Genomic DNA, 14,573 nt, shown 5'->3' on the forward strand with positions numbered 1-14,573 from the left:
AAAACAATTAAAATAAAATAATCACAAATTTAGTAAATATCTTATATATATATATATATATATATAATATAAAGACAATTTGTGAAAACATGTAAAATATTAGAAAAAACATTAAAAAGAATAAAATATCAAATGTCTTTTTGAAATTCTTAATTCTCAATCTGTACAGTATTCTACTTGAATAGTGAACAACTTTTGAAGATATATTTTTTTTCACCTTTTTGACGTCAACATGCTTGCCGCGAATCTGATGATTACGTTGTAGACAGATTTTGTCGACAGGGTCATAGTCATCAAACTCGACAAAGCCGAATCCACGTTTCTTGCCAGTCTCCTTGTCAGTCACTATGCTAATCGAGTTTATGCTACCGTAGCTCTGAAAATACTGTCTGAGATCTTCTTCTTCATGGTCATCCTTTAAACCACCAACAAAGAGTTTCTTTACAGTAGCTCCAGCTTCCGGTCGGCCTATTTCTTGCCTAGGAACTGCTCTCTTGGGTTCAACCACTCTACCGTCTACTCTATGAGGCCTGTAAAAATTTTTTAATTTCTTATATAAACTCACTTTCTTATAACTATAATAGGAAATAAAATCACTTTTTTAAACAAAATTAATAAAAGAATCAATTTATGCAAAGAAACAAATTATATAAATTCATAGAAACAAGCATCTTTTTACAATCTTGTGAATCCTCTTTTTTTTACCTAGCATTCTGAGCATCATCCACCATATGAGCACGGGAATAAGTAATGAAACCGAAACCTCTTGAACGCTTAGTTTTGGGATCTTTCATAACTACCACATCTACGATCTCTCCCCATTGCTCAAAGTGCTTCTTAAGTGAATCATCTGTTGTTCTATAATCCAAGCCGCCAATAAACAATTTTCTAACATGTTCAGGTTCATTTTTACCATCCTGAAATATTAAACAATGTTCTAAATTACCACTGAAATTTCTTATACATAAAATAATTATAACTTTGCCTATAAATATAAAGCATCTTCAATTTGTTCTTTCAAAAGAGTACTAGCAACAATAAAAGTTAAAGGAGAAAAATTAACAAGATAAAATTGTTATAATTGTTAAAATTGTTATAAAAATAAATATTAATTTTTCGTTAGATATATGAAACATTTATCAATTTTATACCTAATATATTGTTTCATATTCTTTATATTTTGTGTACACACACACACACACACACACACACACACGTATGCATATATATATATATGGTTATATATGTAGATCTATTGAAAAATTATGGACAAGATCAAACACATTAAAATATTTTATAATAGTTATATTTTAAAACAGTTTTTTTTGCTGAATAGTCATTAATGAAATGAAGCTTGCAGCACATCCAAATATAGCAATAGTAAAGCAATCACTCTTTTTTGAAATTTCCTATTTATTTTATATTTGGATTCAACATACTTATCCAAGATACATATTATGGAATTATTTGAAAGATATTTGAGATAAATTCCAAGAAAAATTCGTTACAAATAATTCCATAATATGCTCTCTCAGATTTGCTCTTAGCAAATCTGATCTGTTCATTTCTATGTAAATCAACTTCAATCTTGATTATTTACTCTTCATTTTTTTCTAATCTGTACCTAAAAAAGAAAGATAAAAAGAAAATCGCTCTTGTGATATCTTTTTCCTTTTTATCTTTAATTGGGCCTTGTTCTCAACGAGATTCACTTGGCCAGTCCACAAATCGAGATGTAGTAAAGCAAATTCAAAAATTGAAATGCAATAGCCATCTCAAAAAGCAAACCAGGCAGATAAAACGAGACGACGTAATCAAAATAAAAATGGAATGCGCCCCTCAGATACTAAGCACTTACGATTACGTTTCAGACAAATGAAGGGACAATTGGTAATGCGATACAATTGTACGGTCGAAGCCGGCCACGCTTTTCAAAAATGTAATTGAGGTGATGCAGCACATGAGAAGCGAGATGAGACACATGTCCGACCCGCTCGAGTGATCTCACACTCACGAAACTCACCTCTTGTGATACCATAGCGAACATCGGCATGGCCAACATTTTTCGACATTGTCGAAGTATACTTTAAAATAATACTCGATAACACGAGTGTCAGGGGAATGACCGAAGTGCTTCATACTGAACGACTAGCGATAAAGGATTGACTACAGCGAGGTAGATACTCACATCATGGTCCATCTTCACCATCTTGAGAGACTTAAATAGAATACAGAGTCCCGTGAAACTCGTAGAAGAGGGTAAAACGTGAGTCGATAGCAAACGACGAAAGGAAGGACGCTATCACGACACGATCGATTTCCATTCCCTGCGCGCACTCATGTGAACCCCGGGCAAGTTGTCCAATATCCAATCATTTGCTCGAGTTACATTGGATCCGACGTACATCCGTACGATGTTCTGCAACCAATCAGAAAGCAGAATTTTATTTCGTATTGATGGCCTAGTTTTCACCGAGGGTTCAAACCGGATCAGAATGTAAGAACCAACTAATTACAGTTGAGTATTCCCCTGTTACCATTGAACGACAGGAGAATGCTCGACTGTAGTTGATTGGTTCTTACTTTCTGATCCGATTTAAACCTTCGGTAGAAACTAGGCCAGTAATTAAGTTCTGGACTTTCAAATATAATATAACCGCGTAAAAGTAATGCACGAAAATGCGTATTAAAGCTGCTCTCTAAGTTACGGATTTCCAACTTTGAGCGTATTTATATAATTTCGAAAAGTAAAGCTGAATGGGCAGTTACTCAGCAGCGATTAAATCTAGAATTTCTAAATATAACCGTGTACAAATAATGTACGGAAATCCGGAGACTATCTGTCAAAGATTTCCAACCCTCACCATATTCACAAATGTAGGAAAGCATGATAATGACAATGGATCACCATTTGAACCTGCTGCCGAAAAAGGATTTTTTTTCGAATATAGCCGTATATAAATAATATACAGAATTTGCATATAATGCCAGATGTCTACTAACACTATACTTATTTATATACACGCTTATACGTATTAGTGTTTCTGGAATTCCATTTATTATCCATTTTTTAATTGAAATTTCCATGCAATTATAAATCAATCTTTTATTGGGAAACTTATAATAACTCAACATTAATTTAAACATGGAAATACTTACATAAGATTACAAACTTACAAAAGATTATGTTATTTCCTGATAAAAATCAGTAAACTTTATGTCATAAATGCTTTGCATATCCTAACGTATTTGGAATTGCAGATGTTAACAGACATTTTTATCTGAGAATCTAATACTATATGTACTATGAAATGGAAATGTTTATATAATTAGATTTAATATTTACTTGGATTTTATGTCAGTTAAAGATTGATTTGTCCACGTCTATCTTGTGTGAACATATACTTTTTATCTGGACATAACTGGAATTTTTAGGGATTTTCAATTCGAGGAAACGATTTACTTCAGCTAGAAAAATATACTCATATCACTATCATCACACTATAAAACAAATCTGTAACAAAGAAGTTGAAAAATAAGATTTATCAACAAAGATAAAATTTATCAACATTTTTACAGCTTTTATCATTCTTCGACATAAACTGCTCTTACTAACGATGACTAAAAATTGGAGTCATATAGTGTTCGATTGAAGAAGATCGTCTCACGTTCATCATTTTGTTTCGATTTCTTGTGTAAGTGATAGATTTTTTGTTCATATAATACGTACGTATTTTCTGATTAATAATTATTACATGTGTATACAATAAGTAAAGATATTTTATATACCTTGAAAAAAAATAGCCAATATTAACGCGACATGGAGAGAAGCTGATAAATTTTACATATGTAATAAACTATTTCTTCACATCACTTATTTATTCTATTCTATTAAAGGATAGGATTTTTTCCATATATATATAAAAGGAAAAAAAGTGGACAGATTCTATTTTATAAAAGATGGTGGGAAGAAATGAGCTTCTTTTGTCTACATAATTCTTTTTTGAAAAATATTCCCAAGATTTTTTTGTTACTTATCGCGCTTATTAAATAAAAGAATTTTTACCTTAACTATTCCGTTAAAAATCATTTTACCGTAATTGAAAAACAGATTCTTACTCTATATTGTATGGCGTGTAATTACTAATTTTTTACAAACTTAATACAAATGAAGTAGCGTGAATTTTTCGCTATGAACTTTTGTTTAGATTTAATATATTATATAAAGATGTCCATATAAGGATACTAATCTTCTATCTAATCTTGTTTGAATTTATCCATCGTTGGTTTGGCGGCGAATGATTTCAAAGATAACTATGAACGTTCGTACATGAGAGAGATCGTCTGCTTGAAACGGAATGTTATAGAGAAATGAAACGGTGCGATCGCAAAGAAGTGATTTCGTGAAGCTATATGTATTCAAATCCAAAAATGATCTGCTCTAGCCTATGTAGTTGGCCAATCTTCAATTCACTGGAATCGAAGTTTGTCTCCCAGATTCATATGGTTTTTGTATACGGTAATTCGCCTTATTTCCTTCCTTTATTCGTTTTGGCAATATTTATCTTTCAACTTGAAACAGGTACATTGGGGAATGAGGCCTTAATCGTGACGAAGGACAAGATGGTGTATGGCCTAGGTAAAAACGTCAATGGTTGTTTAGGAATCGGGAATAAGAATGCCACATTAAAGCCACAAAAAGTAGAGGCTCTATGTGGAAAAGACATAAAGACATTCGCGTGTGGCATTGGACCTCATGTTTTGGCGCTCACAAAAGAAGGAGAAGTAAGAAGTTGCTGGCAAATTATTATATTGAAGTATAAGTGAATGTTCAATTTTAGGTGACACCTCACTGATTTCAATGTTCTTTAGATATGTTTATATGTTGTAATTCCATTAAAAAAATTGGAAGTGATCTTCATATTCAACTTTTTAAGGCGTCTCCACCTAGAAGAACGACAATATGATCAAAACACATCTTCCTTGAAACCATTCCACTTTTATTCGAAACATTTTTTTCCTATCTCGAACACTGTGGGTGTTATTCGGGTGGTTTTAAATGACTACCTTACATATAGAAATTTAGAAAAAAATTTAGATTATTTTTCTTCTTTAGTATTCTTTATCAATGCATATAGTAATTTAGAATAATTGCCAGAAATCACGAAATTAAGCGACGCATTTGCGAGACGTTGTAATGAATAATAGCATCGTCTTCGAAAGGTATATTCTTGGGGTTTCAACAATCGTGGCCAACTTGCACAATGTGTGAATAAAAAGAATAGTCTACAAGTTATCAGTATACCTACTTTAGTGCAACTGCGCACTCCGGAAGGCAGCGCGAGTATGAAACGCATTATGAATATCGCGTGTGGCAGTAACCATTCCGTCGCTATAACCGAGGATGGCGAGGTAAGCAAACTGTCAAAGTCCGTTAACAATAACCCTCTGTTTCTACAAGCTAGTGGTACCTGATTTATATGATTTAGGTTTATATATGTGGAGATAATCGTTTCAATCAACTGGGAAATATTCAGAATAGATATTTTAACTCATCTGATAATGAGTATTTGTTCAAACCTCAATTAGGAAATGATAATTTAGATAGAAAGAAGATTGTCCATGTCTCCTGTGGCGGGACATTCACCATGGCTATCACTAAAAGTCGTGAGGTGTATGGTTGGGGCAACAATAGTTTCGGCAAACTAGGGATAAGGGAAAATTATGAGACAATATATACGCCGCAGCGGGTCAATTTGGAGCAAGGTCTCGTCGTAGGTAATTTTCGTCTCGATAAAGCAATAAAAAAAGAAAGGGACGACAAAGTGAAACGGAATTATTAAACAATCGTATTATTTCAGTCAAAGTGGTTTGCGGAATCGAGCACACGTTGGCACTCACAGACGAAAAGAAAATCTATGCTTGGGGCAGAAACAATGACGGCCAATTAGGGATCGGCCACACAGAATTTACTTCCCAACCAATCATGGTAAAAAATTTTTATATTTATCTTTTTATTTATATTTTATATTTATATTATAAAAAGACAAAGGACAAAAAAAGAAAAGATCATCAGTAGTTGTATTATCAGTAGTTGTATTATCAGATTAGGCCTGAAACGGAGATAAAATGGGTTGACATCGCAGCTTTGAACTGCAGTAACATAAGCGTTGCCGTCAGCGAAGAAGGACGTGTCTACGTATGGGGTAACTGCCATGGTGAAAAGATCGTGACCCCAACTGTTACTCCGTTCTCAAACATGCATGATGCTATTGCACGCTATGGACCCAGCGTTATGCACGAACCACTGATCCTATATGTGAACGGAGGGTCGGACATATTAGAATGTTTAAAAACTGCTTTCAACGATTCCGTATGTATATATCTTATTCCTCGTTTCGTATCTGTTTGTTTTGCAAGCATCTTTTCCAAATGTTCAATATTGAGAATAGAAAAATGCAAGTGAAACAAATAGATCTAAAGTTTTTTCGGCCGAATTTCTTCGCAATATTGTTACATTGTTATAGTTAAAATAAAATTGAACAATTGATAAACTTTAAATAATATATATATGTAGTGATTAAGATTTAGAAGTCTTTTTTATTCATTCTTGTTTTAAACATGGTATTATTGTTGAATCTTTTTAAAAGAAATTTCCAAAAACTTCTTTATAGATGAAAAAAATACTGAAACGCTGAGGATGAAAACTTTGATCGGTAAAAATTGCGTAATACAGTTTATTCTCAAATAATTGTTAAATATAATAAATATTTTATGTACTAAGCTAATATTGTACATTTGTTTTTAACAACTTTTTCTCTCTTTTGATGTTGTAGTCAACGAGCGATCTTAAAATAGAAGTGGAGGGCCAAGTTATCTACGTGCACAAAGCAATTTTGAAAATCCGCTCTTTACATTTTAAAACCATGTTTCAGCACAATTGGAAAGAAAACAATCAAAGGTAATAAAAGATGTTATTTATGTTTAAAAATTTTCAAGTTTTGCTCGTTTCATCGATATTCTTTCCGATAGTACCATCAAACCTGTTCAATTTTCCTACGTTGTCTACAAAGCCTTTCTGAAGTATTTATACACCGATGTAATCGATTTACCTATAGAGAAGACATCAGGTAAGTGGACTACATTATGTGCGATCTTCGATCTATTCTCATGATTGAAGCAACATTTTTCGTTACAGAACTTTTAGATCTAGCCGAGGAATACTGCGAGAGCAATCTTAAGCAGTACTGCATTCATATGATAAAGCAAGGAATTACTGTATCAAATGTCGCACATTTTTATGCAATTGCAGTGAAGTGTAACTTACAGGTAATCAAACATTATCACTATTAACGCTATTAACATTTCATTAAAGTATATATTATCTATCAATGTACATGCAATAATTGAATGCTGTTGTCGATTTTTTTAGGAGCTAGAAAAATTTTGTGTCAAGTTTGCCATTAATCACAAGTCAGCTATGACGGATGATGATTTTGTCGAACTGATCCAGAAAATGATGAAAACATTTATAATGAAGGTAGGCAAGGTTGGTGATTTCAAGAAATAATCTCGTCTATATTTGCCTCAAAGACGAACGCATATCAGGATGAGGAATGGAAATTACTGGTCTGACTGTACAGTTATATCTGTGATATATTTTATAATTTCATATTCTGGCCAAATATTTCGACATTTTGTTTATGCATTTTGCTATTGCATTTCGTTATTAGCATCCTTTAAATAAATTATAAAGATATAACTGCGTCCAGTTACGAATTGTTTCGCGTGAGAGATTCTTTCATCGATTTTGGAGAATATAATCTTATCATCTTTCAAAACCTGAGATTATCTCAGAAATCGCATAAAAAAACTAAAATATAAACATCAAGAGAAATCTCGTGTTTATGAAGACGCTGTTATCTGTAATGAATTAATTGATATGTTAATTCTGTCGAACTACAAAATTTTCAATAATTTCGTTTTCTTTTTATCATACCTGTGATATAGCGTATTAATACATATTTACCGTGATTCACAATTATGTCTGCTTTCCGCCGATTTTCTTTACCAGCTACAAACGTTGTAAATAAGTATCTACAATGTGAAATAAATGTGAAATAAATGATATTTATCATAAAAGTGTTTTAAACATTTTTAAAGACATTTTAATTGTCATTGCTGTGTCATTATGTTATCTTTATTTTTGGCCGCTGTTGTTCGATATTTTCTTAGGGTATGTTTATTAGAATATAGTGCAGCTATAAGAACGGTAATAAGCGATATGAGCGAAGCAGTGAAGATAATTATATTGATTTCTATATAAGTGTTTATATTGAAGTGATGCGCAGAATAGGGTTTCGTAGTTGATCATCGATAAAAACATTGAGAAAAAAAAATTTGAATTTCTACACTATCATCGACTATAACAATGTCCAGAGCCCTTATTCTGTAACTTTTAACGATAGTTATAATATCGTTACATTATCGTTGCAACAATTTAACAACATCAACATTGTCTATAAGAACTAAATTTTTTCGGTGGTACCTTTGAAATTTTTCGATTATTTTTCGGTTACTATTCAAGTTTTATTGCTTATATTCTTTGTATGCCATGGCCCTAACATCAAATCGTAAAATATATTTTTCGTAATCCATAACAGTGTGTTTCTCTTTTACAATAATTTATCAGATTCAATAACTTAATAGTACATCAAATAGATACTCTCGTGTACAAATCCCTTATACAATGACACATAGATTATAGAAACAAATCAATAAGCGCGTTCAAGTTGACAAACCGGCTAGCCTGCTCGTTGAGCAAATGAACATAATTGATATTGATGTTACTTATAAATCCAATCAATCATATATACAATCGCTCGGTAAACATGCCTAGTCGCTTTGCCGTTTTGAACTCGATCTTTATTGGATTTGATAATACTTCATTCTATAGTATAGCAATATTTATTAGATGTATTCAGTATTCTTCTCCTGAGATCGCAAAATTTTTATGTGTGATGTGTCTTTCTATTTTCTTTCATTCGTAAAAATTACGATGGTAATTATTTATTGTGAATAAATAATATATATAAGAACAAAGGACATTTTTTTTTTATTAATATTCAATTGTCCACAATTATTTGCGTCTCAAGTAGATATATACATGGGCTCGTGTATTGTGTGTGTGTGTGTGTGTGTGTGTGTGTGTATGTGTGCGCGTGCGCGTGCGCGCGTGGATGGCTACCGTGTTTCGCCAGGCTGCCGACTGATTTTGAATCGCATACTGACTAGTCTCAGAGGCCTTATTTCTTCTGCATTACACAACTTGATTTGATAATTTTTTTATTCAATTTGAAAAAAAAAAGCACAAATAAATTTGTTTCTCTTTCCTCTTAACTAAGTATATACATATATTAAGAATAGAGCAACAAAAAATGAATATTATACATATTTTTAATACCATAATCATAATCAATGTGAGAATTCAAAACAATACATTTCAGAAAACATCGGATATAATTACAGTACATTCGTATTATAGAATTTTGTGTGTACGTAAAATGTTTATATACATAAAATCTTGTGTAGGTGTGAACGTGTATGTATTTTAGTCTACATGTGTGTAATAAGAAAATTGCTATTGCTTGCTCAGTCATGCTCGAATTAAAGATATTTGTTCCAAAAAAAAAAATCCGAATGTATTTAATTCTCCTTAATTCTCCTGTGTATTAAAATCTATACTAATTATTAATCGCATCTACAGAACGTCTGTCTCATAATTGGAACATGGAAAGCATGTATATAGTATATTACTTTTAATTCTCTTTTACATTTGTGTGTAATATATTACAAATGTACGCACATATACGCGCATGTATATAATATGTATAATAAACGTACAGTATGTATAAGTATAAATATATACTTGTGTGTATATGCGCATAAATTCAGAATTGCATTAATAAATATAGCATAACATACTAATACCATAATATACTATTTGTACATTGCATTAATTAGGGATTAATTCTTGGACATAAGCCTCGAATATATTTCCGGAAAATTCAACTTCCAACATAGTCGACGTGACATTGCAAAGAAATCTCACGATTTATAGCGAAGCAGTCACGTAATTCATAGATACGACGTGACAATGATCAGAGTGATAAGTAAAAAGAGAAATTTTAAGCTACCGCGATGCCGATTTTGGTCACGTGGTTTCTGATATTTTCCTGGAGCGACTTTTCTTGTGTTTAGCCGATTCGGTTATTGCACCGTCGTTATCCGGTACAGATGATTCTTTGACTGATTTTCGACCACGGCCAACGTTTCTCTCTTCGTTTTCCGAACCTAGCGATTCCCGATTCGATTTCCGGCGCTGACGCTGCGGTGGCTGATTTTGCGCTTCCATTATTTCGCGCAGATATTTCCTCTTCGCATCCCAAAATATTTGTTGTCGCTCGACGATCTCAGAATATCTATCGAATAAAAATGATCAATGCTAATTTCTAGGGTAATTCTAATAGTGATGGATTCAATGAAAAGAAAAAACAGAATCATTACTTGAAAATACCGGAAATCAATTAGAGTAGCAAGATACTTATTGAAGGACATCGAATTTGACTGAATTTTTTTTAGAAAAGTCAACGAAATGTAGCGATTACCTCTTGCAGAAATCCCAGTTGAGTGGCTCTTTCAGTTGCCAGCCTTTCCTCGATTCATACGTTCCAAGTTCCGCAAAAATCTGACTAATTTCTTCTGATGGCAATTTGATGACGGACGAGATCATTTTGCGATTGAGATATTGATGTTCGGTAAATAATAACAACTAAAAGAAATACAAAACATTTTATACAATTAACATTTTATATAATTAACTTTTCTTTTGTATATTTAAAGTTATAATTAAGCTTCTTTTATTTTCTTGAGTTACTTTGGCAAGTAAGCAACTTTGATCGCATAGATAATATCTCAATAAAAATATAAAAAATATTCAATCAATAATGTCACAAAATTAAATATAGTAATAATCAAAATTGATATAAAAAAAATAGTTGGAGTTTATTTATATTTTAGTGTAAGATTCGAAAATTCAGAAGCTAAGAGAAATAAAATTAGATTTCAGGACATAATTTTTTATGAAAATTAAATTTTGAATACTCACAATATAATCACGTGTTCTGCACATGAATTCAGAAGTACTGTTTTGAGGAGAAAGGCTATCTTTGGGATATATCAGTTCACTATTCACAACCCAGTTACCCTGCACCAGCATAGCTACTTGCTGCAAATACTTGAGTATTGTTATCGTATCCTGCTCTGGCGATAGAATTTCGCATAATTTTGCAAAGGATATGATTCTCACTGTAAAAAAATAGATTTGTTTCTATCAAATTCTTACACGATATAAAAATCTGCTTAATATATATAATAAATATTTATGTTAACACATATAAAAAAATTGACTTATGTTTTTGTAAACGTCATATAAAACGTAAAAACTAAAATATATTTTATATAAAATATATTTTTTAAACAAATTTCAGTTTCATGATTTCAATGATATTTTATATTAAATGTATATGTATTTTTCTTTCTCTTTATCTCAAGTGTGAGTTTCTCACCTTGTTTCATGATTTTTCTGATTTGGTCTAGCAAAGGCAAAGTCAAAATGTGATGAAGATCTATCTGATCCTCGGAGGTGGATTGCAAATAGCACTCAGATAACTGGGGTACCAACAGACGCAGATAATTTATCTGACCCAAATCTAGATTATTTATTGATTCATCGGCCGACGAGCAGAACATCTCCATCCGTGTTGACTGTAAAAACGAACGATATTTCAATATGTAAAAAAAATAATAATAACAGATTAAACATATGCAAGAGTTTTTTTGCTGCATTTGAATCACATCAATACATTAACTATATATTTTCCTTTTAAAAAAAAAAAAAAAAAAAATTAAACTTCACGATTATATCGAGACAACTTACTTCAGCTTGTATATCGTAAATCGGTATGTAATTCGTATGCATCCAACGCTCCTCCTGGCTCTTTTTGTTGTGATGTTGGAAAGATTGCTCCTGCAGCTTCTTCAGGTTATCCGGCAGATGCCTAGCGAATGTTACTTTCACCGGAGTGGCGTTATCTTCCTCCTCGTCGTCATCTGCATTTTAGCAAATGAATTTGTGAGTGTTTCTCGTTCGCTTGTACCAAGCTCTGAAGGTTTAATACAGGCTATCTCGGTAAATATATTCATGTATAAGTCAACAAGGAAAAATCCTCTTTTACCTTCTCCAATGTTCTTCGTTCCATCCCTGGCGTGCTTATCATTTTCGTCGAGATAATCGCACTGCAGCTTCATATGCAACATTGATTTCAATGGTGTGATGTGTAGCTCATCATCCTGAAAAATCCCGACTGCGAAATTTGAGCAGTCCGACAACGTCCGTTCTGAAGTCAATACAATCTTATCCATCAGTCCACTAATAAAAAAAAAGTTTTTTTAAAGTTTTTTCTTGTAAATATAGATTAAAGTTCTATCAAAAGCTGTTCAAAATTTTGCAATTACTTATCAAACACTATTTCATCATTTTCTGTAGATTTTCCATCTGTTTTTAAAGCCAACTGTTTTCCCATGTAATAATCGTAAGAATGTTTATCCGACGTATCCATTGTAAGTTCCATACGAATTTTCTGATTTTCGGGTTTAACGAAAGTCTTCGAAAAGATTGCATTGGGGTAATTATCTTTGACATATGCAGGATACTGAATAATAAATAATTTATCCGCCAAAGTCTTGGAAAGGTACACTGGTATCTATATAAACAATTTCTTTTATTGTTCTCACAAACGAAAAAGGAATATTAAATGTACAAATAAATAATCCACTATTTTTTGTAAAATTTCGTTTTAGACATGAAGGAAGGCAAGCTATAATATAAGTCATTTTTTACATCCCGAAACACAACAAGGCTATCACTATCAGCTATTAGTAGTCATACTATTCTTGTTTCACATCTAACAGACACTGAAGATAGAATGACATAATAGAGATAATAGTGTTTTTCTGAACTCAGCCTAATAAATAATAAGCCTTAACTTTAAGCAATTGATCAATCATAGTTGATTATTCTTCTCCAAGAGTTTGGTCATTAGTGTACAAAAATTATCCTTGATACGAATTACTTTTAAATTACCTCGGATTATTTAAAATTATCTAAGCCTGGATCTATTAGATCAGCAAAAGTTCATGCCTGATTTATTCAAATAGCTACTATTTTTGTTAAAAATAAAATAAAATCTAAATTTTACTATCTCTATCTGATGGGAGAATTTAAGAATTTATTTTTAAATTGTGATGATTTTAAATTGATGGTTTTGATGAAGTTATGAACAAAGTCAAAATATTCATTTTATTTACTTTGTAACTCAGTGATGAAAATCATAGACATTTTTTTAAAAACGATTTTATAGAGAAAACTTTAAGTTTTTACATTAGAAATTCAAAAATTTTTGCAATTTTTTTTAGACAAGCACACAAAGTGAAGAAAAAATTTCCTGTTTTGTTTTAACTCGTAGTTTTCTATATATAAAAATTACAAAACTAACATAAATTCAAAAAATATATTAACCATTCGAAAACAGAGATTTCAAGCTTTAAAACCCTTTTTTTAAATTTAAATTTTCGTTTATTTTTAACAAAATTGTTTGAACTTTGAATAATAATAAATCGGGTACGAACTTTTGCATTGATCTAATAGGTTTTTAAATCTTAAACCATAAATCTTAAATATAAGAAATGGACGAACCATAATTGATTATTTTTTTCTTCTCTTCACATTCGACTGTACTTAATCGGCCAATTTTTTAAGAATAAGACTTAAAACCTATTGTAGATCTAGGCTAATACTATCTCATATTACCTTAGAGTATTTAAAATTACATCATATTTTCTGAGATTTTTTAAAATTTACTTTGCTCATATAAGATTACCTTATACGAGTACATAACCGATGTGAACCTGGCGCTCAACTTTATCAAAAATAAAAATTAATACTGCAGGCCGTTTGTATTTCGTTTGTACCTCAAACAGTTAAACAAAAAGTGAAAAATAAAAAATGGCTAACGCGCAACTTTAAAATTTTTTAATTTCATTTATGCCATTCGAAAGAGAATCGTTTGTACCCGTTTGTACCTGAAAGGGTTCGGAGATACAGCGCGTTTCAGTTTTTGCGCAACCCCTACATAGCAAATTTAGTGAATTTTAAAGATATCGAAATGGGACCATCGGCATTCGAAAGAGAATCGTTTGTACCCGTTTGTACCTCTCTTACTTTCGTTTGTATCTGAGATACTATATAGGGGTTGGTCCCATTTCGATATCTTTAAAAATGACCGACTTACCCTCTTGACGCATTTATGAAATTTTGAAATCGCTGTATCTCCGAACCCTTTGAGGTACAAACGAAAGTAATAGAGGTACAAACGGGTACAAACGATTCTCTTTCGAATGCCGTTGGTCCCATTTCGATATTTTTAAAATTCGCTAAATTTGCTATGTAGGGG

General features: G+C 31.8%; 3 protein-coding genes across 3 annotated transcripts in view; 1 reads left to right on the forward strand and 2 right to left on the reverse strand.

The window, feature by feature from the left end:
* Positions 1-2,062, reverse strand: part of LOC105621862 (heterogeneous nuclear ribonucleoprotein A1, A2/B1 homolog) — a 5,817-nt gene extending 3,755 nt beyond the window's left edge. The window contains exons 1-3 of the mRNA XM_012203300.1: positions 2,024-2,062; positions 706-917; positions 218-530 (exon numbers count right to left, since the gene is read on the reverse strand). Of these exons, the coding sequence (XP_012058690.1) occupies positions 218-530; positions 706-917; positions 2,024-2,062 (564 nt within the window). The remainder of the gene's footprint in view (positions 1-217; positions 531-705; positions 918-2,023) is intronic.
* A 2,351-nt stretch (positions 2,063-4,413) lies between these two features.
* LOC105621863 (RCC1 and BTB domain-containing protein 1-like) lies at positions 4,414-7,570 on the forward strand. Its single transcript, XM_012203302.1, has 10 exons — positions 4,414-4,519; positions 4,583-4,785; positions 5,209-5,412; positions 5,490-5,778; positions 5,862-5,989; positions 6,095-6,373; positions 6,837-6,961; positions 7,033-7,130; positions 7,199-7,329; positions 7,433-7,570. Exons 1-10 carry the CDS (start codon positions 4,414-4,416, stop codon positions 7,568-7,570), a joined length of 1,701 nt encoding a protein of 566 aa, XP_012058692.1.
* Positions 7,571-10,213: 2,643 nt separating this feature from the next.
* Positions 10,214-14,573, reverse strand: part of LOC105621864 (DNA-directed RNA polymerase III subunit RPC5) — a 5,995-nt gene continuing 1,635 nt past the window's right edge. The window contains exons 2-8 of the mRNA XM_012203303.1: positions 12,577-12,824; positions 12,297-12,490; positions 11,999-12,171; positions 11,628-11,826; positions 11,168-11,367; positions 10,668-10,831; positions 10,214-10,481 (exon numbers count right to left, since the gene is read on the reverse strand). Coding sequence (XP_012058693.1) covers positions 10,214-10,481; positions 10,668-10,831; positions 11,168-11,367; positions 11,628-11,826; positions 11,999-12,171; positions 12,297-12,490; positions 12,577-12,824 — 1,446 coding nt within the window. The remainder of the gene's footprint in view (positions 10,482-10,667; positions 10,832-11,167; positions 11,368-11,627; positions 11,827-11,998; positions 12,172-12,296; positions 12,491-12,576; positions 12,825-14,573) is intronic.

The sequence above is a fragment of the Atta cephalotes genome (assembly GCF_000143395.1).
Source record: "Atta cephalotes unplaced genomic scaffold scaffold00038, whole genome shotgun sequence".
Lineage (NCBI taxonomy): Eukaryota > Metazoa > Arthropoda > Insecta > Hymenoptera > Formicidae > Atta > Atta cephalotes.